General features: G+C 44.9%; 1 protein-coding gene across 1 annotated transcript in view; it reads right to left on the bottom strand.

Annotated features, from left to right (window-relative positions):
- Positions 1–22,549, bottom strand: part of arfgef3 (ARFGEF family member 3) — a 41,898-nt gene that overhangs the window by 12,576 nt on the left and 6,773 nt on the right. Inside the window, 33 exon segments of the mRNA XM_068567592.1 lie at positions 355–457; positions 648–762; positions 992–1,168; positions 1,794–1,922; positions 2,039–2,183; positions 2,423–2,526; positions 2,886–3,008; positions 3,192–3,333; positions 3,932–4,111; positions 4,199–4,344; positions 4,567–4,700; positions 6,023–6,328; positions 7,588–7,738; positions 8,145–8,255; positions 8,574–8,789; positions 9,571–9,678; positions 10,519–10,684; positions 10,832–10,998; positions 11,901–12,047; positions 12,050–12,096; positions 12,098–12,253; positions 12,994–13,595; positions 13,708–13,840; positions 14,117–14,229; positions 14,365–14,612; positions 15,478–15,596; positions 15,714–15,818; positions 15,952–16,036; positions 16,745–16,790; positions 17,639–17,755; positions 20,991–21,059; positions 21,301–21,441; positions 21,603–21,684. Coding sequence (XP_068423693.1) covers positions 355–457; positions 648–762; positions 992–1,168; positions 1,794–1,922; positions 2,039–2,183; positions 2,423–2,526; positions 2,886–3,008; positions 3,192–3,333; positions 3,932–4,111; positions 4,199–4,344; positions 4,567–4,700; positions 6,023–6,328; positions 7,588–7,738; positions 8,145–8,255; positions 8,574–8,789; positions 9,571–9,678; positions 10,519–10,684; positions 10,832–10,998; positions 11,901–12,047; positions 12,050–12,096; positions 12,098–12,253; positions 12,994–13,595; positions 13,708–13,840; positions 14,117–14,229; positions 14,365–14,612; positions 15,478–15,596; positions 15,714–15,818; positions 15,952–16,036; positions 16,745–16,790; positions 17,639–17,755; positions 20,991–21,059; positions 21,301–21,441; positions 21,603–21,684 — 4,933 coding nt within the window.

Below are 22,549 nucleotides of genomic sequence, written 5' to 3'. Positions count from 1 at the left end.
ATCCAGTGGCAGCTCTAGTTTAATGTCTCGGCGTCAGACGAGGCTTTAGTTTCACTACACCAGTGGTCCCAAACCACCGGGTCGAGGCCCGGTACCGGTCCGTGGGTTCCTTGGTACCGGGCCGCAGAGAAAGAATCAATGAAAAGAAAAAAAAAAAAATCATGTCAGAAAAAAAGTTTTATTTTGAAAAAAGACCGGATACATCTGAGGTGAAGTGGGGTTATCAAGCTTAACGAGCTCGGTTGACAGTGTCTGTGTGTGTGTCTGTGTCTGTGTGTGTCTGTGTGTGTGTGTGTGTGTGTGTGTGTGTGTGTGTGTGTGTGTGTGTGTGTGTGTGTGTGTGTGTGTGTGTACCTTGACGGGCTCTAGTGTAGCAGAGAAAGCGTCCTGCAGGGCGCAGCAGGCCAACCTCCACATTTCTTCTGTGAACACTGGACCCACTGTGACCAAAATATACCTGGAGAGAGAAAAAGAGAGAGAGAGAGAGAGAGAGAGAGAGAGAGAGAGACAGGGGAAGCGATTAGAAACAGCAGCGCTGAGATCAGAGGAAGGAAAAAGTAATCTGCACACTTTGTTTATTATCAGTAATTATCGTGATATTTTATAGTGTATTTCACAACGGGGGGGAAGTTAAAGGCGTCGGTCACCTGATGCAGGAGCAGCCGACTCTGGAGATGGTCTCCGCGGGCTCAGACACGCAAGCCACCAGCAGCTTGAACAGATCCTTCAACATCAGGTTGATCAGAGACTCGTAACCAATATCTGCAATGAGGGGAGGTAGAGACACACACACACACACACACACACAACAACACAACGTAAGCCGTTAGCACATGGGATCGAGGGCGGCGGAGCAACAAGTTATTATTCACGCTCTACTTTACTCAAGCGACAAACAATTCATCAGATCGTTGAAACATTTGAGCATCAGGGAGCTTTTCATCCATTAAGAGGACGGCTTAGCCTGAGAAATAACACAACACAAACACACCCGAGTGGATGAAGCTGTTGACGTGCTCCACCACCAGCTCGCAGCACAGGCCGATGGCGTGCTTGAAGTTGGCGGCGGCCACGTCCCAGTAGGAGTGGTCGCCGTGGCTCCGCTGCAGCCACAGAGCCATGACGGGGAGCAGCAGCTGGATGACGGAGAAGATGGCGAAGCCCGGACCTGGAGGTGGAGGAGGAGGTGGAGGAGGAGGGAGGGGATGCAGTTAGCACCTTGAGGGGAAGTAGTTTTACTGATGTGGACAATGGCCGCCTATTAGCAAAGCGAAGGGAACCAATTTTGTCTCCAGACCTTTTTCCCGGTTTGAGTCGTCGTAGGAACCCCAAAAGGATTCGAATACTTGTGTTTATTGTGTGTATTTGTTCAGCAAAGTCTTGGGGAAAATATGTATATCTGCAAAAAAAATCACTTTTAAAAGATATTTTGATGGTAACTATGAACATCCAGCATGATATGAGCCAGATTCCCCAAAAATGTCTCCTGGAGCGTCAATAAGACACCTTTTTGGAAAGATTAGGACCTAAAGAATCAGAATCTGCAACAAAAATCACAATAAAACAAAGTCTTGGTCTGTTAGGAAGGAGTTTCAGTCAAAAAACTGTGTCGTTTGGTTAAAAAAATGGAAAAATATGACGTATTTTAAGCCAAAAGATTGTCTGAATGGGGCATGCTGGGACTTAAAATTGGCGAGGGAGGATTTTTTCCATCACTGCCCTATTTAATTGTCCTAAAGCATGTGGAAGGATGTAAAAACAGCTGTTCATCTGTGCGTCTGCCGGTGTGTTACCTGGCACATTGATGACCTCTCTGAGCAGCGTGAAGAGCAGCTCCAGGGTCGGCGGTTGGTGTTGGCGGGGACAGTTTGACACGGCGGCCGTGAGCTGCTCCAGCAGCAAAATCCACACCTGGATCAGACCTGCAGGACAGCAAAAGAGGGGTGAAGGTGGGCGGGGTCAAAGAGAGCGTTAGAGGGGCGGATGGAGAGGAGGAAATACTACAAAAAGACAGAAAAGTACAAGGAAAGAAAATGACCCGTCTCGTCGTCGAACTCCTGCAGGACGCAGTCCATCCCGTCCTCGGTGCTGATGGAGCGCTCGTGCGATCTCATCGGCAGGCTGGCGAGCCGCGCCCCCAAGAACACCGGCTTGGTCTGCATCTTGTAGATCTTCGCCAGCAGCTGTCAATCAAAACGCTTTCGCTGTGTCACATGATCGACAACATGCTTTCTGCTGTCTAACCAATATTCAGACCATCACTTCGATGGAGAGTCTTGAGAAGGAAAAAGGTTTTTTTTGGTGGAATTTCTTATTGCGACGTTTAACATTTAAATGGAACAAAGGATCAGGAACTTTTTCTTTTTAATAAAACATCACTTTGCTCTACTAATTAGCTCATGACCCAATAAAAACATCCTACCTGCGAACACTTGCGAAGGTAGTCCAGAGCAGGCAAGCAGAGGTCCGTGGAGCTGAAACCCGACGGATGGACACAGTCTCCAATCTCCCTGTAGTCCACTTCACCTACACACACACACACACACACACACACACACACACAAACACAATATGACGTTACTGTGCAAGGTGACTTTTGTATATGATGGAAAAATAAGCAGAATTGTCATTTTGTCGTAAGCCAAAAGTCATGATATCAATTTATTGGCGCCAAAAATATGATAAAAAGTGTTTAGTCAGTGGTTTATCAGTTGTTATATTGTAAAATATTACCTAAAAGTAAAAGTAGAAACTATAGAGAATCACGCAAGAAGAAAATAAGGGAATTTTCGGTCTCGTGCGTATTTATTTAGGTCGTAAATCCCGAAAAGGTGTGTAACCAATGAGGAACTGAAAAGAAAGGGCGTGTCCAAAGTGAGACAAACCTAAGCCTTTGACGAACTTCATGAGGCACATGATGTAGTCGGTGGCGGCGTTGGCAAACACTTGGATGTTGTCGGTGTTGATGAACGCCTCGAAGACGTCAAACACCGGAGCCTGGGACTTCCCTAGAGGAGAGGACACGAGGGAGGAGGAGAGGAGGGAAGAGGAGGAGGAGAGGATGGGAGGAGGAAGGAATTGAGGGAAAGAGGGAAACGATGAAAGGAAGATGAAGAATAGTCAGTTTTTTGTTTCTGTGAGACTGAAATGACTTTTGATAAAACGCGTCTGCATTGTTTTGTCGGACGTACCCATGGAGTACTCCCCCAGCAGGTAGTCCTTAGTGTCCGTCTTGCTGCTGTGGACCGTCCTCAGAGCGCTGAACAGAGGCCTCCACCCCGACAAGATCTGAGGGGAACACATCTCCACCAGCTCGCCGATGGAGGTGATCACCTGCAGGGAGGCAAAAGTGAGAGACGCCTCCTTTAGAGGGCCGATCACACCAGACGCGACGCTCAAAAACTAGCAAAACCGCAACTATTTTCAACTTCTTAAGTGCAAGGCGCGGAGTCAAGGCCAAGGCAGCCAATCGGATCGAGCGAGAGGCGGAGCTTTATTGCTTCCTGTGGTGTGAACGGCGAAAAGAAAATGGCGACCGCCGACGAGGCGCTAATGTTAGCGGTGTTTGTTTGTTTGTTTGATGACGAAGAGCTTTACGTTTGTAGATGGAAACACGACTATGGAAGCCCATTCCCGTCACAAAAAAAATAAAATAAAATTAGGACCAAAAAAATTAAAAAAATTAGGACCAAAAAAAAAAATTAAAATTAAAATTTAAAAAAAAAGGGCGATTTTGTTTTTGGTCCTAAATTTTTTATTTATTTTTTGTCCTCATTTTTTTTTTTTTTGGTCCTCATTTTTTTTTTGTGTGTGTGGCGGAAATGGGCTTCCATACACGACTCTACTGCTCAGAAGCTGTAAATTAAAATTTTAAAAAAAGGTGCTAGGCACGTAGTTTTCACAAAATGGCGTCCGTGTGAGCGGACCCTACCTGGTCCTGGACGTCCTCGTCGCACAGCTCCAGCTGCATGATGTGCTCGAAGGGCCTGAACAGCGCCTCGTTGAAGTGGAAGTGCGGAAGCTCCGCCCAGCTCGTCAGCACCTCCGTCAGGACGTCGTGGATGAAGGAAACGGCCTTCTGGGACACGTGGCGCTCCTTGTGACACGAAGCCTGGGGACGGTAGAGAGGAGAAGATAACTCCTTGGGCTTATAACATGCTAATAACGTATGTGTACATTGTCCTCGGGAGCTGCGTACCTCCACCAGGTGCGGCGCCACGACGCTCCAGGCCCTCATCATGTGGAGCAGCGGTCGGTTCCTGTTCCTGACGATCCTCAGCATGCCCTCGCCCAGACGGAAGAGGTGGAGAGCGCTGCGGCGGTCCAGCGTCGACTTGGCCTCTCCTACAGACCCACACACACACACACACACACACGCACACGCACACACACACACACGGCATGAAGGCCCTGATTCATGTAAATCAACCATGAGGGTTTAAGAGTCAGGTGACCTCACAATGCTTTGAAGGCTGTAAGGTTATTGATGGAGGATATAGTTATGTTACGTGTGTGTGTGTGTGTGTGTGTGTGTGTGTGTGTGTGTGTGTGTGTGTGTGTGTGTACCTGGCATTGCCAGTGAATAGTCTCCGGTCTCAGTAACGGAGTCAAACAGCTGAGACTGAGACGCTTTCCTGAGCTGCTGCAGGAAGCCGACCAGACCGACCAGGTTCAGCTTGGTCGCCGCTTCTTCAAACAACCTGGAACACACACACGCACACACACACACACACGCACACACACACGTTAATGGCTGCTGTAAAGTGAGGTAAAAACATTCCCTCGTAATGAAAACACTTAATTTCGTGAATATTCAGAGTGCACAGGAACAACGTTTTAACGCCTTTGCGGCTCACTGTGTTTTTTGGAAAAGCCGTGTGCAGAACAGTATTTACTATGTTTTGGCACCACTTTCAGCTTGTAAATGTGTCCTGTCCATCTGTTGCAGAAGATCAGAGGGAACTTCTTTTTTTTTCCCCTCCTAAAAGCAGCCTAGATCACTGGTTACATAAGAGATGATCCGTGAAATAAACACAGTTTATTCCCTGCTTGTGCCAAACTTTAATAAGTGCAACACTGTCGGCACGCACACTTATACACACACACTTATACACACACACACACACACTTGTTCTTTTGTACTCCTGAGGACTCCAACCTTGACCGTGACCTAATTCTATATTTAATCTATAAACTCTCAGGTAGCGCTGGGCTGCTGCTGCCCCCTTGTGGTCGTTGTGAGAAAAGCATCTCAGAAGAGTCGCCGTCATGTTGGCTGCTAATTTAATGAAAAGGTGATGACAACAAACGTATTATTGGACTATTGCACTTGAAACTACACACTATGCATCCTTTTATTTTATACATAGACGTATGTTTTCTTCTCGCTTTCACATCCATCAACCCCAAAGACAGACAACAACTGACTTGACCTTGTTATGTTATTCTATATTATTCCAGAATAAGATGTTAACTGGCCTGAATACCTTGTTGATAATAAAATATTTCTGAAATAAAAGATCTTTAACCCGTTGAAAACAATTTTGTGTTTTGGCCTTTTTTTCTCCTGTGTTTGAGTCGTTGTAGGAACCCCAAATTAATTCCAATACTTGTGTTTATTGTATGTATTTGTTCAGCAAAGTCTTAGGAAAAAGATGTATATCTGCAAAAAAATTCATTTTAAAAGATATTTTGATCTTAACTATGAACATCCAGCATGATATGAGCCAGATTCCCCAAAAAACACCTCCTGGAGCGTCAATAAGACACCTTTTTGAAAAGATTAGGACCTAAAGAATCAGAATCTGCAACAAAAATCACATTAAAACAAAGTCTTGGCCTGTTAGGAAGGAGTTTCAGTCAAAAAACTGTGTCAGTCGGTTCAGAAATGGAAAAATTACGTATTTTTATGCCACAATATTGTCTGAATGGGGCATGCTGGGACTTAAAATTGGCACGGGCAGAGTTTCCATAACGTTGCAAGGTTAAGGTAAGGTTAAGCATTGCGCTGTCCGAGCCCTACCGGTCCGCCTGTGTGGACAGCGTGCACACGGCCTTGGCGGCGCTGGTCCCGGTCATCAGGCTGCCGCTCCTCAGGTCGGGGCCCCGGCCCCGGCTGCGCTCCCTCAGCAGCTCCTGGATGGAGAGGGGCTGGATGACCGGCTGGCTCAGGCCCATCTCCGAGGCCTCCGGGCTGGGCTCGCAGCTCAGCTCCATGCCCAGGTCCACCGCCTGCTGGCTCTGCTGCGTGATGGTGGTCAAGGAGGACGACTGCGAGGCGCCGTCGCTGAAGTGGGTGTGCTCCAAAGAACTGATGTATTCAGTCACCCTGAGGAGAAGCAGAGCGACGGGGTGAGGGGCAGAAAGATGGGAACACAAGAAAGAATTAGGTGAATGTCAACGTATTGTAAGCTACGGAAGCCCATTTCTGACAGAAAAAAAAGAAGTCATAATAAAATGACAAAAACAAAAAAAATCATTATGACAACAAAAAAATTCATGACAAAAAAAGTATGAAAATAAAAAAAATTCATGACAAAAAAAAAAGTTGACACAAAAAGTAAAAAAAAAAAATTACAAAAAAAGTATGACAAGAAAAAATGTCATGACAAAAAAAGTATGAAAAGAAAAAAAAGTCATGACAAAAAAAGTCAACACAAAAAAAAAGTTATGACACAAAAAGTAAAAAAAAAAGTATGACAAGAAAAAGAGTTTTAACAAAAAAAAACATGACAACAAAAAAAGTCTGACAACAAAAAAAGTCATGACAAAAAAAAGTATGACAAGAAAAAAAAGTATGACAAGAAAAAAAAGTAATGACAAAAAAAAGTCAACGCAAAAAAAAAGTTATAACACAAAAAGTAAAAAAAAAAGTATGACAAGAAAAAGAGTTATAACAAAAAAAGTGAAGAAAAAAAAAACATTATGACAACAAAAAAGTCTGACAACAAAAAAAGTCATGACAAAAAAAAGTATGACAAGAAAAAAAAAGTCAACCACAAAAAAAAAAACATAATTATGAAACAAAACATGTATGAGAAGAAAAAAAAAGTCGTGACAAAAAAAGTCAACAAAAAAAAAAATAGTCTGGAAAAAATAAAAACAAAAACAAAAATAAAAACGACTATCTCATAATTTCAACTTCTTACTTTTTGTCATAATTATGATTTTTTATTTTGTGTGTTACAATTATGACACACACACAAAGGCCTTGAAAAAAATGTGAAGTCCCAAATGATATCGCAACGTCCTGAACACGAGATCCTTCTTCTGTTTTGTGGGTAAATGAAACTCACTTACAAGGTTTTGTGTTTTTTGAAACCCAGAAGAAATGCTTCCTTCAATTATCATAAAAGTGATTAAAAAAATCTGTGAAATATAATTGGAAATTGTAAAGTAATTACAAAATATATTCTACTGGCAGAAGGTTTTTTGTATGCGGAAGAACTGTGGAAGTATTGCTGTGGACCACGCCGGTATGTTGCAGTATCTGTGTGTGTCTGTGTGTGTGTGTCTGTGTGTGTCTGTGTGTGTGTGTGTGTGTGTGTGTGTGTGTGTGTGTGTGTGTGTGTGTGTGTGTGTGTGTACCTGAAGACATGTGGCCAGCAGTCGTGGTTGTGGCTTCCCATCTCCAGTCCTACGTTCAAGATTGCGTCCATACACAACACGTGAGCCGTGTGGAGGCGAACTCCCTGAGGACGACCGATCTGCTCCAGGCGATGCTCAACACGCTGCTTCACTGGACACACACACACACGCACACACACACACAGATATAGAAGGTATGTACACGTGTAGGTACAGAAGCTCCAATAGAGAAGAAAAATACAAACTTCATACCACTTTATCAAACTTTAATGTACTAGATGTCATGAAAGATCCCACTCAGAGCACTCTTGAGGGAGTTCTACATCAATATGTAAATTTAGCCTTTCTAAGAAGCCGTCTTAAAAAAAAGGGCAAGTACCACACACACAAAATACTTGGTAAATGATTGGATGGAATAACTGTCAATCAAACTCTCACCGAAACGAGCGAAAAAAGTATTTTCCATCAAAAAAAGCCTTTGCTGTCGAAAAACTCTCCAGTCCTGATAGAACCGATGCTGCTGCATTGTGTGTGTGTGTGTGTGTTGCTCTCAGTACCTTGTGTGATGGCGTCGCCCGTCTCTCCCGCTTCCTTTTCCTCCTTCTCTTCCTGCACACACGAGGCCGCGGCCATCTGGGCCAAAGCTGAGGCGCAGTTGGCGGCCACACCTGAAAACACACACAAACACACACAAATAAAATCTCTGAACACTTTCATGGGCGCTCCCAATTATATATATATATATATATATATATATATATATATATATATAGATTGATTGATTGATTGTTGCTGAACATATTTGGTGCGACTGAAAGCGAACACACGTTGCCTACAACTCCCTTCAGACTCTCCATCTCTTGGGGTTGTTGTATCTTCTAATAATTGACATTCAGTAACATCCAATTGGCGTCGTCGACTCCGACCCCCGACCTCTGACCCCCGACCTCTCTGCGTTGAAGGGGGAAAGAGGCGCGTTCACCCACCCAGAGCGCAGCTGAGCGCGGCGGCCTTCCTCAGGCCGTCCAGGCTCAGGCAGATGGTGTCTCGCTCCCGCTGGCTCTGCTCCTTCACGCCCTCGGCGCCCAGGATGAACGCCAGGCCCTTGGAGCTGCCCGCCATGCGGCCCGTCAGCGGCGTGGACAGCACGTCGATCAGGTTCTTCCACACGCCGGTGAGGATGAAGCGGGAGAACACGGCGCCTGGGAAGCAATAAACCACACACACACACACACACACACACACACACACACACACAGAGAGAGAGAGGAGAGAGACGATACAAGTCGTGTTTGTTCATTCATTTTTTACCCCACTCTTCATTCATTAAGCCTACATCAACAAAGCAGAGCTGAGGCTGAGTGTTTACACAGCAGCGGGCTAACACACACACACACACACACACACACACACACACACACACACACACACACACACACACACACACACACACACACACACAAAGAGTATCTCTGTCATGAGGTGTGACTCAGCAGCAGTCACCTTGGCAATTCTGGCCAATCCTTTGTCCTCCAGGGAAATATAGAAGGAGTGCAGGTGGTCCTTGACTCATTTTCTCCATCTGTGTGTGTGTGTGTGTGTGTGTGCCCTCTCCTCTCTTTTTTCCACTACAGTCTTTTATATTTTTGTAAAAACACAACTAAATCACTTCTCACTTTCCAATAAATAGCTTGAAAATAGTCTAATGTTTTTTAAAAATACCCCAAAACAAACAAAAAAATATGACTTTGTTTGGTAAAGTAATTATTAGTTTCATGTAACAAGCTTAAAAATCAAACAATGAGTCAGAAGAGCAGGTTATATGTTGCTAATGTTGCTCCAAAAAAATACTACGATCAGGAAAGATCTTTGAAATTTCCCTCAGACAAACTGTCTATGAAGTGAATGGATAATATAAAGAGTAAAACGGGGAATGCATCAAATCCATTGATCCTATTTCTGGGTGTTTTTTCAGCCACTGACCTGCCATCACCGTGTCACTGCCGGCCTTGTCACAGCTGAGTGGCGATTGGTTGGTCGCCCTCCTGATCAGCTGCCCGCCGATCGCGCTGCTGCCCAGACCGTCGATGTCTGAGGGGAAAAAAGAAGCTGTCAATGGAGGACGTCTGTGTCTTTTGACCAACAATGACACATAGTTATTATAGATAAGCTATGTGCACATATTGGGTAAGTTGATGAAAATGATCCCATTTTTTCATGTTGTGTTGTTTCCAGTTGATTGTAGCCCACAAGCTTCATGTAGCCTGTAAGCTACATGAAGCCTGCAAGCTACATGTAGCCCGCAAGCGACATGAAGCCCACAAGAGACATGAGGCCCGCGAGATACATGTGGCCCGCTAGCTTCATGTGGCCCGCGAGCTTCATGTGGCCCGCGAGCTTCATGTGGCCCACAAGATACATGTGGCCCGCTAGCTTCAGGTGGCCCGCTAGCTTCATGTGGCCCGCTAGCTTCATGTGGCCCGCTAGCTTCATGTGGCCCGCTAGCTTCATGTGGCCCGCAAGCTTCATGTGGCCCGCAAGCTTCATGTGGCCCGCAAGCTTCATGTGGCCCGCTAGCTATATGTAGCCCGCAAGCTTCATGTAGCCGCAAGCTACATGTAGCCCTCAAGCTTCATGTAGCCCGCAAGCTTCATGTAGCTTGCGGGCTACATGAAGCCTGCAAGCTACATGAAGCCCGCGAGATATATGTGGCCCGCGAGATACATGTGGCCCGCTAGCTTCACATAGCCCACTGGCTTCATGTGGCCCGCAAGCTTCATGTGGCCCGCAAGCTACATGTGGCCCGCAAGCTACATGTGGCCCGCAAGCTTCATGTAGCCCGCAAGCTTCATGTAGCCTGCAGTATGTGTAGTTATGGTGGAGACTAGCCGGACAATACAACAAAAAACAAAAAAAAGGCAGCGCGAGCACCTGTCAGCACGGTGATGAGCGGCAGGGCGTGGTCCTCCGCCGAGCCCCAGTACCCGGCCTCGCCCAGCAGGTTGCGGTCCAGCACCTGGTGGTAGATCTCCTCGATCCAGGCCTGAGAGAGAACCACGAGGACGCCGCTGATCTGGATCAGACGCACAAACTCCTTCTGCAAAACAAACACGCACGACCACACATCTAAATAGATCCTACTCTGGCTTGGGTTTCATCCTATTTCCAATACATTTTCGACTCCTATAAAACGATGTACAAATACTACATTAGTCAGAGTTTTTTGTGTGGCGTCGCTGCTCACCAGGCTGAGGACGGGGGCGAGCGTTCGGCGTCTGTAGTAGTCGCAGCAGCAGAGCTTGAGATTGAGCAGCAGAGCGTAGTACGACACCAGGTAGAGGCCGTCGGCGTTCATCAGAGACTGACAGCTCAGGGCGTCGCCGGCCTCGAAGCCCGGAGAGTGGATCCCACCTGGAGGAGGGAGACGGAGACGGAGGTGTTTTTTGTGGGGGTAATTTTCAAAACTCCTTTACATTTACGTCACCATTGCATCATTGAATAATATGATTTAATATAAACATAAAAAAGAACCATTTGAACACTAATGTGGGCTGCAATAACTGACTTTTGTTCCTAATATTACTGCTCAGTTTGCACATTTCTGCACACAAAAAAACCTACAAAAACATGATTTTTAAAAATGTTCAGATATATCTTCCACATTTTTAATATTATTTGTATTAACCCGTTGAAAACTGTGGAGCCAACTTTGTCTCCAGACCACTTTTCCCCTGTGTTTCAGACATCGTAGGAATCCCAAATTAATTACAATACTTGTGTTTATTGTATGCATTTGTTCAGCAAAAAAAAAATCACTTTTAAAAGATATTTTGATCATAACTATGAACATCCAGCATGATATGAGCCAGATTCCCCAAAAAAGCCTCCTGGAGCGTCAATAAGACACCTTTTTGGAAAGATTAGGACCTAAAGAATCAGAATCTGCATGAAAAATCACAATAAAAAAGTCTTGGTCTGTTAGGAAGGAGTTTCAGTCAAAAAATTGAAAAAAAATATTACATATTTTATGCCAAAAGATTGTCTGAATGGGGCATGCTGGGTATTAAAATGCATCTCCGCAGTGTTTAAAGATTTACTCTACAACCACTCCAGTTCAAGAGAGCGTCTCATTGTGAGACTCAACCAAACAGCAGAGACGTCCCTGTGGCCCGAGAGGAATAATGAAAGGAGGAGACCGCTCCACCATCGGCAAATATTAGTTTAGCACGCACGCACACGCACACACACACACACACACACACACACACACACACACACACACACACGTCCCATTAACACCCTCCCCCTCTCACCGGCCTGCAGTCCGGAGCAGAAGCTGGAGGAGAAGTTCTGCAGCGACAGGTCCACCTCGGTGGCGGCGGGCAGCCCCAGCAGCCGGGGCAGCAGCGCCGCCAGCGACTGCACGAACAGCCGGGCGCTCTGCTGGTCGGCCTCCTGGTTGCGGAGCAGCTTGAGCGACAGGGCGGCGGTGCGCAGCGAGCGGTGGCCCGGGCAGTCGCGGGGCGTCTGCTGCTCCTCGTCCGCCAGCGAGACGTTATCGGAGCCGATGTCGGACACGTCCGAGCGGCCCGAGTCTTTCTCCGCGGCCATGGAGTACTGGTCGCACGAGTCGAACTCCGTCCGCGACAGGTCCTGCTCCTCGATGCTGGTGAGGTGACGAGCGATGACATCACTTGAATTAGTCAGCGGCTTGAGAGGCAACATGTCACGATGAACAACTTTGATTTATTTAAAGTAATATATGCTTCTGTGGTGAAGCAGTTGTAACCACTTTTTTGAGAGAGATTTTTTTTTTTTTAAATATTTTTTTTTAAAATATTTTTTGATTTGATTTTTTTAGATTTTTTGTAATGATATATATAAAAAATTCTCTCTCTCTCTCTCTCTCTCTCTATATATATATATATATATATATATATATATATATATATATATATATATATATATATATATATATATATATATATATATATATATTTTTTTTTTTTAATATTTTTTTATATATAGATTTTTTTCTTTTTTCTGCATTAGAGAATACATCAATATCCAAAAAAAGAAAACCTGACAAATTGTATTGTCAGAGCAAACAAGGTTGATATTGATAAAATAATATTAATGTTTCCTGAATCAAATGGAAGCCAATGACCAGGTGAAACCACAATATCCAGATATATAGGACAACTGTTCAAGACAGTAGTGTGTGTCCTTTTTGGACAACTTTATTCGTTAAATATATATTTTATTTGGATACCAACAAACTGGTGAAACAACAAGACAAAATCACATCAGCGTGAAACCTTATCGGAGGAGTATCAACTCTACGAAAAACTCTCGATTGGGTTCAGACGACACTATGTAGTCACTTTATTCCAAACTTTTACACACCTGAAGTTGCTCTCGCTGTATCGTGACCCTCCCCCGTGGTGCGGCCTGGTCCTGGACTCCACAGACAGGAAGTTGGTGATGTCGGGGTGGACGAGGCCGTGACTTCGCTGCACCACATCCGGAGGAACCGCGGCTCCTCTTTCTCCCCCACCAACGTCTCCACCTCCACCTCTTTCTTTGTCCCCTCTGCCCTCGACCCCCGCCGCTCGTCCTCCCTCCTCCCGTCGGCTCCCCTGGTTCGCCTCAGCCGTCTCCCGCTTGCCTCCCTCCTGGCCGCCGCGTGAGGACGATGGCGAGGGCAGGCGCCCGTCCTCCCCGCGCTCCTCGGGAGTGGTGCGGCCCGGACCGGCGTCAAGCTCCCCCGCCTCCAGATCCACGGTGGTTTGCCCCGTTTCTGTGGTGATGCTGATGCTGATGTCGGGGCTGCGCTCGGCGGCGGCGGTGGCGTGGGAGGAAGAGGAAGAGCCGGGCTCCCAAGGAGGCTGCTCGGAGGACAGGATGTGTCTCTGCCACCGGAAATCGGCCTCGTTGATCTCCATGGACTCGCGCGTGGACTCCGTCCCTTCCTTCAGGTCCTCCAGTCGTTTGAGGAGGAGCCGAGCCTGAGGAGACAAGCGGCTACGTTTACGGTTTTGTACTTCAGAAACGACGGATTCTTTGAGAGGCAATTTCTGTAAAAGCGCAGCGCGGGAATCACCGCGGCGCGGCGCGTACCTGCTCGGACTGAATGCCGCGGCCGTGCGACAGTTCGTCCAGCGCCCCGAGGAGAGCGCAGGCGCAGGAGACCGACGAGTAACACGCCTCGATGCCTCCCTTCATGCAGGCCTCCGTCATTCCGTCCATTACTCTGGAGAAGGAAGCAGGAAAACGCACATTATATCTGGACCAGGAGCCAGGATTTTTATGATTTTTGGTTCATTATCTAATTTGGGAAAAACATTGTGACACTATGCAACTCTAATATAGTGAACTACATGCATTATTTGAGCAATTTTGTGCAAAGTAACACCGTGTAGCTTTAAGAGCTAACGCTAACGTTACGACAAGATGCTAATCAGAAGGCTCAAATTCATAAAGTCAATTCTGCTAATTGTTTTTTAACTTTGCAACCCGAGTTACTCACAGTTTAAGCAGGTCCAGGTGGGACTTCCTCTTCGAGAAGGAGCGCTTCCTGGTTTCTGGCTCAGCCACGCACGGACCGGCGAGGTCGTACAGCCGCTGGGGGCTGCCCAGGATCTAACACACACACACACAAATAGATTGCAACGTAATGAATTACCTACTGATACTTTAGTCAAAGTGGAAAGGAAAACCCATGGCTGGATGAAGCCGAAACATCTGAATCTGACAATATGCTCCTCCTCCTCGCACCTCCTTCATGATGCGGATGGCCTCGGTGCGGTGCTGAGGAGGCGGGTACAGCAGGATCCTGTGGTACAGCGACTGCAGCACCGGCTTCATCGACTCCACGCAGCTCACCAGGCGCACCAGCTCGGCGGCGACGTAACACACCGTCCGCACCACCGGCGCGATCCTGGCGGGGGCGCTGGAGGAACAGCCGGACCCTCTGCCCTGATCGGACACGCCTCCGCCGAAGGAGTCCACCTCCTGGCTGAATCCTGGGGGGTGGAAACGAAGAAGGAGGGACACGGAGATGGAACCATTAACACGTTGATGAAAGCCTTTAGAAGCAGAGAGACGACTCAAAATGAGCCCTCTGTAATGTGGAATACAAAGGTTTTCTGCTATAAAGAGGACACCATCAAGCTGACTGATGGCTAGAGATACATGTGTGAATATATTTCATTATTTAATATAATATATGGTCTGAGTTTATCAGTGGCAAATCATGAAAATGGTCATTATGCCAGTTTAACAGCTGATTGCTCGCCCCCTCTCACCCTGCTCAAAAATTATTATAATACATGTAGTGTATTTGTGAAAAACAATTACATTATAAAATAGATGTAACTTTTAATTATTTAAAAAAAAATTACAAAAATTACGACAAAAAAAAAAAAAAAAGTTTAAATAGCTAGAACTTTGTGATTCTGTTTAGCTGGAGTATATATATATATATATATATGGTCTTAGTTTCCAAGCTCTGGATTTTTTTTAAAGAGGTAAAATCAACCAGCTTCCAGTTTATTTTGTTCAAAATGGCCCCAGACTGTTTAATTATTTAATCTCTCATTAAGTAAATGAGCTCGTTCCACAGCAGCTACATCCACGCTGACATCAGACTTCATTAGCTGCAAATGCTCGTCTTTAAAATCTTTGTCTTTAAAAGAAAGAACAGCTCGTGTAGGAAAGTAGGAAACAGTTTCATACTTCTGACAGTTATTAATTAACAAGTTTAACAAGACACATGAAACTGCTTCCTCCCATGACGTCAGGAGTATCAACTCAAACTAGCCTTTGTTTTATTTTTGTATAAATGTAAGCATCGTGACGACCTCCCACACAGGAATGAGATCCGGTTACCGAGGCTGTGTCTGTCTGAGAGACGGTCGGCGGCGCCGGTGTAGCCGTGGTGGGAGGCGATCGTTTTGTCGTTGACAGGGTTTCCCATGATCGCCACGAGGGACGGACACAGCTGCTTCCTGGGCGAAGGAATATCCCAGGTCAAAATGACATGAAGCATCTTCCGAAACATTTGAATTAGATCACCGACGCCATTTTATGGAACAGAGGATTATAGGAGAAGTTCCGCGTCTCACCACACGAGGTCGCCGAACCCTCTGGACAGGTGCATTGTGGGAGGGCAGCTGCTGAGCATGGAGAGGATGCACTCCAGGTAGAGGAGCTGCAGGAGCTGGTTCTCACTGGAGGACGGAAAGACGCAGCAGCAGTCAGGAACGCGTCATACATATATTACACTTAGTCGTCTGCAAAGAGTCGAACGTGAGCGTCTCGCCCTAAAAAGAGTGTCACGGAGGGGAAAAGCTGCAGTGTCACCTGTCCACCGACTCCAGTTTCTCACAGAAGACTGTCAGAACCGTCACCACGTCTTCACACAGAGCCTGGCTGGTGGGGGAAATGTCTGCAAACACACACACACACACACACACACACACACGCATACAATAACAGAGTGAATTCATGTTGAATATGTACATGAAGTGATAACACAGTTGTATTCTCCGGTCTCTCACATCTCTGTCTTCTCATTTCTTTGTAGTAAATAAAATGAATCACTACCATCTCTGTGATGAGAACCCTGCTAGTCTCACTGTGGAGGTGGAGGTGTTACTACCTGCAGACCGGTGATTACAGACGTTTACTCACAGCTATGAAACGGTTATCTACGTTAAATTTAGGGGAAGTAATGTCTACCCGCCATTAGCAAACGGCCTTGTGGGTCGCCATGTTGAGAGCCATGTGGAGACAACGGAGATGTTCGGACTTTTCGCCGGACTTCTGTCAGAAATAATTGGAATATTTCCAGTATATGTTCAAGTATTCCTTTAAACTTGTGAGGACGTATCATGCTAGCCGGGATGAAGCGACTACAACACCCTCAATGTCTCTCTGTAGTGCTCACAGGAAGCTTTGACACTCGTTATCTCATGCTATCAAATAGCTTATAACCATCTACTGTTGTAGATGTTTCCTTCGGGGTCAAACGGTAGAGTTAACGCCTCTCAATATAATGCTGTCCAGTCGTACTCAGCTTTTCACTAATAGACATAATTCCATTGACACATTTCCAACAATGTTCAACAAAATCAGAGCATAGACACACGCCTACCTCTTCTGTGGAGCGGCGGCGCCGTCACCTCGTCTCCGTCTTCACCCTGTGGAGGAGCACACGACCGGAGGCATGTTTACTGGGAGTGGGTTGTTTTTTTGGGCGGGCTTCAGTGTCAACGCGGGTTTTAGGGTGAAAGAGTGCCGGAGAAGATGGAGTTTGAGTCCTTTCACAGTTTACATGTGTTTCTGTTTGGCTTACATGTCTCTTTGTGTCAACATATTAGAGATATTCTAAAGAAATGTGTTTAACGTTTTGGAAACCGTACGCGAAAATCCTCCCGCTCCCATTTTAATACCCAGCATGCCCCATTCAGACAATCTTTTGGCTTAAGATACGTAATATTTTTCCATTTTTGAACCGAACGACACAGTTTTTTGACTGAAACTCCTTCCTAACAGGACAAGACTTTGTTTTATTATGATTTTTGTTGCAGATTCTGATTCTTTAGGTCCTAATCTTTCCAAAAAGGTGTCTTATTGACGCTCCAGGAGGCTTTTTTGGGGAATCTGGCTCATATCATGCTGGATGTTCATAGTTATGATCAAAATATCTTTTAAAAGTGATTTGTTTTGCAGATATACATTTTTTTTTAGCAAAGACTTTGCTGAACAAATACATGCAATAAACACAAGTATTGGAATCAATTTGGGTTTCCTGTGAAGACTCAAACAGGGAAAAAGAGGTCGAGACAAAAGTGGTTCCACAGTTTTCAACGGGTTAAACGTAGTACTGCCATATTTCTTCAATGTTATTGATATATATATATATATATATATATATATATATATATATATATATATATATATATATATATATATATATATATATATATATATATATATATATATATATATGTGTGTATTTTGTGTGCGTTCTGTTCGAGGGCGTCACCTCTTGTCTGTGTCTCAGCTGCAGCGTCAGGTCGCCCAGGATCTGGCTCAGCGTGGCTCGGACCGCCGTGTTGATGCTGCGCTGGTGACAGCTGGACACGTAGGTCTGGATACACACCTGAACACACACACACACATACACACACACACACAACAACAACATCTGTTATTTCAGTGTGTGTTATCTTTCTACTGTCTGAGTCACGAAAGCAGATCAGCTCATGACGCACAGTCACAAAAAAATCTAGCGAGGTTTCCATGGCTTCAAAGGCTAAGGGGGGGATGTATTGTCAGCGTTTTCAACCATCTTCCAGCCAGATTAGAAGGTCACAGTAAACACTGGTGAGCTGCCGAGCGACGCAACACTTCCTGTGATACGAGGCGAGCTTTTCAGTGAGGGGCTTTCATCAGAAGTGGCTCGCAGCATCACAAGAGTGTGGTGTGTTTTAAGCACACGGGGTCCCAGGAGTGTCTCACTCTGCATCTCGTATACACAAACACACACACACACACACACACACACACACACACACACACACACACACACACGAAGGCAGGGCCAGGCAGGTTTTCTGTACAGCGCATTTATTTCATACCCATAATACGACTCAAAGTGCTTCTCAGATCACGCGGGTAACACATGATAGGAACAATAAAAGCAAGCAAAGAATGAGACAATGGAGTTAAATGAGATTGAAAAAGAAAATGCATTAAAAGCGATGGTAAACGAGTGGGTCATTAGCTCGGATTTGAAAGCTATCCTCATTATCTCAAGTCTTCACACACGTAAGCCAGAGGAGGGTTGGAGGAGAGTGAGAGAGAGAGCATGTCAGCAATGAACTGTGATTTATTCCACTAATTACGGAAAAAAGGGTCTGAGCACCGTCTCACAGCCTCTGAACGAAGACCATTTCTGCTAATTATGCTCGGATGTTAAGTCCTGGCAGCCTCCGGGATGCGTTCCACCTCCTCCACCTGGACCGAAATCCATAGAGGATCAATACATTCTGCATCATCAAGCCTCCCAGAACCAGCATGTGTGTGTGAGATGAACAAGAGACAACAGGGAGCTGCCTCCTGCTGCCTCGCTAAAAAAGATAACATCCTCTTGCTCCGGCAGTTTTACTTCTTGCAAGCAATCAATGTTGCTGTTTTTGTGTTGCAGATAAATGTAACGCAAACAACAATACATGTTGTTTTTTACAGCGACATCTGGTTCTGCGTTAGGGTTAGGCTCGCAGAAAAATCATCTGCTTGCTAAAACGTGAGTGACTGAGTCTGTGAGTTGCGAAACCAGTTGCATGACATGGCACAAAAAAAAAAGTGGCACGATGCCGGTGAACTCATTGTAGGTGACAGGATTGATCTCTGAGGGTGCGAAGGACTTTCCATGCAGGGGCTGTACAGGAAAGGTTTTCCATTGTCAACCATTTTGAAAGAAATTGGCGAGGATTTTCTGGCCTTTGGTCGCCATCTGTGGCGAGTGGCAACCCAAAAATTCATGCATTTGAATATTTGTTGCATTCATTGCACCAGATGGCGACAACACATCACAAACTAATGCGGGAATTGATTCAGCTGACGAAGAATCGGACGAACCGGAACAAAAAAAAAAAAAAGACAAATGTGTGAAGTCTTGGGAGCCAAAGCATCGTATAGCACAGTGGTCCCCAATCACTGGGTCGTGGGTCCCTTGCTACCGGGCTGCAGAGAAAGAATTAATGAAAAAAAAAATCTAAAAATAATAATCAAGGTAAAAAAACGTTTTATTTTGAAAAAAGACCGGATGCATGCTCGTAACCTCAGATGAACCTCTTGACACATGTTACGTGATAGTTACCCCAAAAATGAAACTTTAAAGTCCGTTTCAACTTGGTGTTCTGGATTAAAGTCAAGGCAAAGCATGCTTGAAATCACTAAAAAAAAAAAAAGCTCTGGAGACCCTGCCTCCATTTTCAACATCCTGTCTTTGTGAAAGTGGGTTTAAATGAAGCAGCAGACTGGACATAAAGGTCTAATTTACGGAGTTAACAGGACATAAAACACGCATCGGGGGTCGTTTTCTCCCATCACACCGACATGGGACCGGCTCAAGGCTCCTACTAATTCGGCGTAATGGTGAGTTTATATCTTTCTGCACTTTATAATTGCTTCATGTCGATCGTATCATTTTACTACGTCATATTTATTACCTTGCAATACGACACACGCTTGTTGTGTACACATGTCACATTTTCCTGATAAAGCATAGCATCTGAAATACTCCAAATATTTAAAAAAAGGGACTTTGCAGCCCCTTTAAAAAGTGGTATTGTTGGGCCCTGTCATGCACATGAATTCATATTAACTGAGCGGTTGAAACTGTGTAAATCGCTGCATTACCAACCTGTGCTGCACCTCACAGTTTGTCTGGGATGGTACTGATAATGGAGTGGTGCTGACAACCTCTCCAGCCTCTCTGAGTTATGACCCACACACACACACACGCACACACACAGACTCACAAACACCAGATGGCCGTCCTTGGCAGCACGCAGCCCATTTACACAACATGTTGACCAGATTTTTATGAGCTGCTAATGAACATTCAAGACATACAGGAGCTGCTGCTGAGTGAAGTGACGTTAAAGGAGAACACACCACAGAAAACACTCATTTGGGTTAAACAGTGGAGGCTGCTTGTTGTCAGATCATTAGATCTCTGCTCAGGTGAAGCAGCTGCAGGAGCTGGAAGTCGCTTTACTGTTACAATGTGTGTTTTCCTATCTGTGTCTCCTGCAGCAGGTTCTGCTCGCTCAGCCGTTGGATCCCTCACCAAAACATGATTTATCACTGAGGAGCACTTCTTGCAACCATGCCGAGTTTCTCCACAACAGAGCTGAACACACTACTCGCGTTGTTGCGCAACAGCTCACACGATGAACAGAAAGACTAATAAAAGTAATGCTGCAAGAGTGATATAGTTGCTTGCTTCTATCTATCTATCTATCTATCTATCTATCTATCTATGTGTAAGTTTCTATGTGTGTGCAGGACCACTCACCTCATCTTTCTGAATAATGGATGAAAGTACAGCATGAGATAAGGCAAGGCCTCCGAGTGGAGGGACGGAGCAAAGCTTCACCTTTTTAAAAATAGATTGAGCTCCTGAACTGCTTGGCTTTGTACACAGCTCACTATCTTTGAAAATAATAATAATAATAAAACTAAATGTCTGGGACCAATCGATACTGGGACCATGAAAGAATCGATGCGATTTTCTCGTCTGAGCTGCAAGTGGAAGCATCTTTGCGACCACAAGACAAACATTTTTTCTGTTGCATAATCTCACATATCTGAAGAGGTTCTCCTACCTCAGAAATCCGGAGGATGGAGTCTCCATTGATGTCGAAGTTCGGCGAGTAGGTGATACACAGCAGGACCTGCACACAGGAAGAAGAGAGTGAAGATTGAATGTTTCTACCATACTTTATTGTTATGGGGTTGTATCATTCTAACAGCTCAGGTTGAAATGATTCGACTGATCATCAGAAGATAAAAGACGCAAAGCATCATGAGGCGGTAACACAGCTCTACAAATACAGAGCAGTTCACTCTTTATATCCAGTATATAGAATATATTCAGGACCTGAGGTCAGGATTCGGTGCGTCACCAGCTGTTACCTTCATGACTTCCACCTGCAGGTCTTCGTGGAGGGATGGGGTGACTCTGATAGCCTCCAACATCTGGCTGAGCAGCTGCTTCTCCAGGACCTCCACCTCCACGCCGACCCCGCCCACCAGCCTGTCCTCGCACAGCAGCTTCTGATGGGATAAAGGCACAGGGGGGAAAGAGAGCCTCGGTGACGCAGCCGCTTCCCTCGTGATGCCCAAGTAAATACAAAATGTGTACACTTCATTTTCTCACGTGGCCAAAGAATAATCCAGAGTAAAATATGGATCTGCTTCAGTGTATGTTGAGGTACCTGCATCCCAGTAAGCGCCGCCTGTCCCAGTTTGGTGTTTTTAGACTCCAGAGCCATCTGTAGAGGCAGCAGGCAGCGCTCTCTGGAAGCACACAGACAACAGCAACAGGTTACAACTGTTCCCATCATCTGCTCTCCCACTGGGCCACACCCACACACCACGAACAGAAAGTGTCTTTTTTCCCATGGTGCCGCACAAAAGGAGTCCTCAAACTCAAAAATGAGTCGGTGTTTTCCCAGTTCCCTCGTTTCAAAGACAATGGTTTTTTGGCTAGATGCTTGAAATGAGGTCGGTGGTTGAACAGAAGCTTAAAGCGGCTAATTTAGACGTCATCCCGCCGACTGTTGTTCTGTATCTCACGCGACGGCGACGTAGTAACGGCCTTACATTTGCATTTTACTTCTGCCGGTTAGGTTTACTCTTCATGTTATGGAAGCCCATTTCCGCACACAAAAAAAAGAAGTCATAATTGTGACACACACAAAAAAAAACATAATTATGACAACAAAAAAAGTGTGACCAAAAAAAAAAAGTCATGACAATTTTTTTTTAAAGTATGACCAAAAAAATTTTTATGAAAAAAATGAAAATCATGAAAAAAAGTAAGACAAAAAAAGTCATGACAAAAAAAAAATTCTATGAAAAAAAAGTCATGACAAAAAAAAGTATGACCAAAAAAAATTTGTATGACAAAAAAAATTTAATGAAAAAAAAAATCATGACAAAAAGAATGTATGAAAAAAAAGTGTGACCAAAAAAAAAAAAGTCATGACATTTTTTTTTTTTTTAAGTATAACCAAAAGAATTTTATGAAAAAAAAAGGAAAATCATGAAAAAAAGTGACAAAAAAAGTCATGACAAAAAAAAAAGTATGAAAAAAATGAGTCATGACAATAAAAAGTATGACAGAAAAAAGTATGACTAAAGAAAAAAAAAAGTACGAAAA

Source organism: Clinocottus analis, unplaced genomic scaffold (assembly GCF_023055335.1).
Source record: "Clinocottus analis isolate CAN_PGR_092001 unplaced genomic scaffold, fCliAna1.0.p SCAF_8, whole genome shotgun sequence".
In the NCBI taxonomy this organism is placed as follows: domain Eukaryota; kingdom Metazoa; phylum Chordata; class Actinopteri; order Perciformes; family Cottidae; genus Clinocottus; species Clinocottus analis.
The sequence above is the reverse complement of the archived record's forward strand: the minus strand, read 5'-3'. Positions and strand labels throughout refer to the sequence as shown.